Source organism: Limulus polyphemus, unplaced genomic scaffold (genome assembly GCF_000517525.1).
Source record: "Limulus polyphemus unplaced genomic scaffold, Limulus_polyphemus-2.1.2 Scaffold3903, whole genome shotgun sequence".
Taxonomy (NCBI): domain Eukaryota; kingdom Metazoa; phylum Arthropoda; class Merostomata; order Xiphosura; family Limulidae; genus Limulus; species Limulus polyphemus.
In genome coordinates this window covers 45,069-49,337 of record NW_013669513.1, presented here as the reverse complement: position 1 = coordinate 49,337, position 4,269 = coordinate 45,069, and the positions used below count along the sequence as shown (strand labels likewise).

Sequence of the window (4,269 nt, the reverse complement as noted above, 5' to 3'; positions counted from 1 at the left end):
CTGATAAACATAGATGATAATAAACAACTTAAACTGATAAACATAGATGGTAATAAACAATTTAAACTGATAAACATAGATGGTAATAAACAACTTAAACTGATAAACATAGATGGTAATAAACAACTTAAACTAATAAACATAGATGGTAATAAACAACTTAAACTAATAGACATAGATGGTAATAAACAACTTAAACTAATAGACATAGATGGTAATAAACAACTTAACTAATAAACATAGATGGTAATAAACAACTTAAACTAATAAACCTACTTATAATAAAATTATTAGTACTTTTATGTAGGATCCTTTTTGATTAAAGAAAGATTTAATTTTAGATAGAATGATTGTTCTTGATTTCTTAGTGTTTTATTTATAATCCAAGTTTACTTTTTTAAATCTAAATGGCATTCTGTGTTATTTGCAAAGGTTTATTGTCAGCTAATAGGTAATCAAAAATAAAGTATTCTACATCAGAAAATTGCATTGCTACTCATTGTAACTCATGCTATGAAGGTACCTTCTGATCAAATTGTGGCACACCTTCAATACTAACTTCCATTTGTTTTGGTCATTTTCCACACTTCTAGCAACTGCATGAAGAGTTCTTCATGTGGGTTTAGGGTACACCTGGTTCTGTCCTGCAACACTAACAGAGATTTGACATGGGCCATCTTACACATTTTTCCTAACAGCATGAAATTACTGTTAGTGTTGCAAGACAGAACCAAGTGTTCCCTAAACCAACAGGAAGGACTCTCATATGGGTCTTTTTCCACACTTCCTATAACAGCATGAAGAGTCCTTCCTGTTGGTTTTTAGTGCCCAGGCTATGCAGAAATTGTTGGTTTCTGAAGTGGCTGGTACTGCACTGTTTCCATATTTTATTTAGATAGCAATATTGCAGATAACCTGACAACTTTTATTTGAGTGACCACATTTCATTTGTAGCATATTTTATCACCGAGATATACATGTGTGATCGATTGGAGGGGGGGGGGGGTTCTCTTTATTGGTAGGCAGTGTGCTTCTACAATAAGGCAGTTTCTTGTGCTTGTTTAATCCTGATGCAATCACTTTAAAATCCGTATTCTGTCTTCCTCATTTTAAGATTTACTGTTGATACATGTACAATATCCTCTTTTTTTTTTGGACATTTCCTGACAATGATTTTTGTTTTAAAGATAATTTTAAGATTGATATTTTAGGACTTGTAAAAATGGTTATAGTTTTACTGTTTGTTAATTACACTTTGATATTTTTAAAATAATATTTGAAAAAAAACATTTATTCCTAGAAAACGAGATTACGATAAGACAGTTACATCTCTTGTGGTAGATATTGCTTTAATTTTTGTTAATATATTGTATAACATTTTATCATGTATTTTGTCTTTATTTTTTCTTACTCACTTTTACTTTTATGATATTTAAAAGCTCATTGTACGCTTCCTTTTTCTTTGTTTTTTTCAGGACCTTGCAACAGAAATAATACTAACCTTAGGACAAGCCTTTGAGGTTGCTTATCAAATAGCTTTACGAGACAAAGGTGCCAAGTCTTCTAAATCAACTCAAAAATTAAAACAATTTTTGAACAAATGTGATGACCGGAAGCTATCTGAGAAAGGAAACAGTGACACTCCTCCTGTTGTCAAAAGCCTAGTCCAACCAGATGCTAGTGTCAGTGAAGAAGAAGAACTGAAAATTTCTAAGCAGATCTCATGACAAAACTGTCCCTAATTCTTCCTGTATGATGATATGTATATGTCTGAAAAAGTTCGTGTTAATTATGTGTACTGTCTGTGGATTCAACCTTGCTAGTTGCCCTAAATATTGTTTTCTTTCAGCTTTACCTCTACATAAGATTATTTTACAGGTTGTAACAATGTTGATGAAACTGAGTTGAGTGGACGGCAACCACCTGTTGTAGAAATACTTGTGTTTTTACAACAGGCAGTTGCTGTCCATTCATCTAACTATCATCGTGAATACTCTGTCTAAACAATCTATCAAAGAATAGCAACTGTTTTACTGTTAAGCTAAATTTCAAGTTTATGCATTTAATGTGCAGTAGGTGTGAATTTTATTTCTGGGTGTCTACAGCTTAGTTTCCCCGTTTATTGAAGGTTCCCGAAGAAGGCAATTTTTCTTCTAAATTGGTGGTATCAAATTTTAACTTCTAATTTTAAGTAATTATCCATATAGGAAATGAGTGAATATATTACTTTCTGTGGGGTTTAGCTTCTGTAATTTTAGAGCACAAACCTGTATACATAGTTGATAAAAAAATATCCACATTTCAAGAGTTGTTTCAATATGTAAAACTAACATGATAATGTTTTGAAAACTTTATAAAGACAGTTACTACTCAACATGAAAGATATATTATCATTTAGTAGAAAAGTTCAAATTATGTAATCCATTGAAACGTTATTGAATTAAATAGGTACTTATAATTACTGGTTCTTAACTCTTAAGTAGGTTGTACAACCAGGGAAGAATGGGCAATAGAGTGCAGTTGAATTATTCATATAATTCAGATCTGAGCATCCATATCATTTGATAATTAAGATTTGCATCACGTAAACCCATTGGAGATTCAATCCTCTTCTGGTGCTAATCTTTTTTTATTCATTTGATAATTAAGATTTGCATCATGTAAACCCATTGGAGATTCAATCCTCTTCTGATGCTAATCTTTTTTATTCATTTGATAATTAAGAGTTGCATCATGTAAACCCATTGAAGATTCAATCCTCTTCTGGTGCTAATCTTTTTTATTCATTTGATAATTAAGAGTTGCATCATGTAAACCCATTGAAGATGTAATCCTCTTCTGGTGCTTATCTTCTTTATTATTATTTTGACTTGGGTTTTTTTTTCTATTACTAATATCTGGTTGTTTTTTGGATAACACCCACTTATTTTAATTTTGTCAAATCCAATGTAGCCATTTTGTACCTTAACCCATTGACTGCTAATTCGCCATACTGGGTACGTCCACCTCTGGCAGTTGAATGTGAGTGTGCTGTATACGATGTGAAAACTCTGCATGCTTTTAAAGCAGCTGCAGTCAAAGTGTTAAAAAAAAATCTGTTCTCCCACACATATACTTTAATAAACTTAAAATTTCAGCCAATTTTTGATAAATATATCTGAATTTTCTGTTATAACCTTTATATAAAAATCTTGTTTAATTACAGTTTTATTTAAAGAATGCTCTTGTCAACTGTCCTGTGTGTACTTAATTATGTATAGAACCATATAAGACAGAATTCTGTGGTATAAACAGAGTATGGAAAACTGATGTTATCATCCTCACACGATAAAATCCCAGGATGCTGTATTCCTTAGTAGTTACCATGATAAATTCGTCATTAACTGCTTAAAATAGTAAAAAGCTAAACAAATTCTAGTTAGTTTTAAATACATAGTTCAGACTATTTTTTGTTAGTTCCTGATTTAATGGTATAAGTCATGTTTGATGCGTTTCAGAGTGAAATGTTTTATAAAAATTGTGACCTTATTTAAGTCTGAAGTGTAGAAAAAAAAACGGAGATGTTAGATTTTTGATAAGTGTTGTAGAGCTGAAAACAAGTTACGTAAAGTATGACTCACTGATGGTTATTTATTTTTGTTTATAAATTCATTATATTGTTGATTAGATAATAAAAGTATTTAAAGTGAAACATTTTTATCCCAGGTTCTTATGTTATTTTCTCAACAATGGGTTCTTCAGGTATTGGTATTTGTTCTGTTCTTTCAAAGCAAAATCATAATCACAGAGGCGTCGCTAGGCACTGGTAAATGTGACCCATGCACCGAATCCCCAGTTCGTGCCTTGAAAAATCAGAACAGAAAACTATGATTGATATCACACACAAAAAAAAACGAAACTTTCCGCGCCTATGGCCACGAATCTTTTATGCACCTAGTGACGCCTATGCATAAGAGTATTTAATCATAGAAAAATTGAATAAATTTCATAAAGAAAACGTTGGACGTGTATCAAGCATCAGTGTTAAGTTCTTTGACCAACTCAAAAATTTCAATCATTATTTTATCGCTTTTTTTTTTTTTTGCATACAAGCATTTTTCATCCAAAGAATGAGACAGTAGTGCATTTGACGAGTACAAAGTAGGCCTAACATAATTAAGATTATTTTGTAGTTTGTATTTTAATTCTAAAGAAAAAAATCGTCAAGTTCTCATCTCATAGCCTGTACGTAAATATAACAAAATATAGCTTGTAAATTAAGATTTTAAT

At 31.1% G+C, this 4,269-nt stretch overlaps 1 protein-coding gene across 3 annotated transcripts in view; it reads left to right on the top strand.

Annotated features, from left to right (window-relative positions):
- Positions 1-3,885, top strand: part of LOC106470250 — a 57,960-nt gene extending 54,075 nt beyond the window's left edge. For all 3 annotated transcript variants that reach the window (XM_022398848.1, XM_022398847.1, XM_013930793.2), the window contains one exon: positions 1,476-3,885. In XM_022398848.1, the coding sequence (XP_022254556.1) occupies positions 1,476-1,727 (252 nt within the window). In that variant the 3' untranslated portion in view covers positions 1,728-3,885. The remainder of the gene's footprint in view (positions 1-1,475) is intronic.
- The last annotated feature ends 384 nt before the right edge of the window (positions 3,886-4,269 follow it).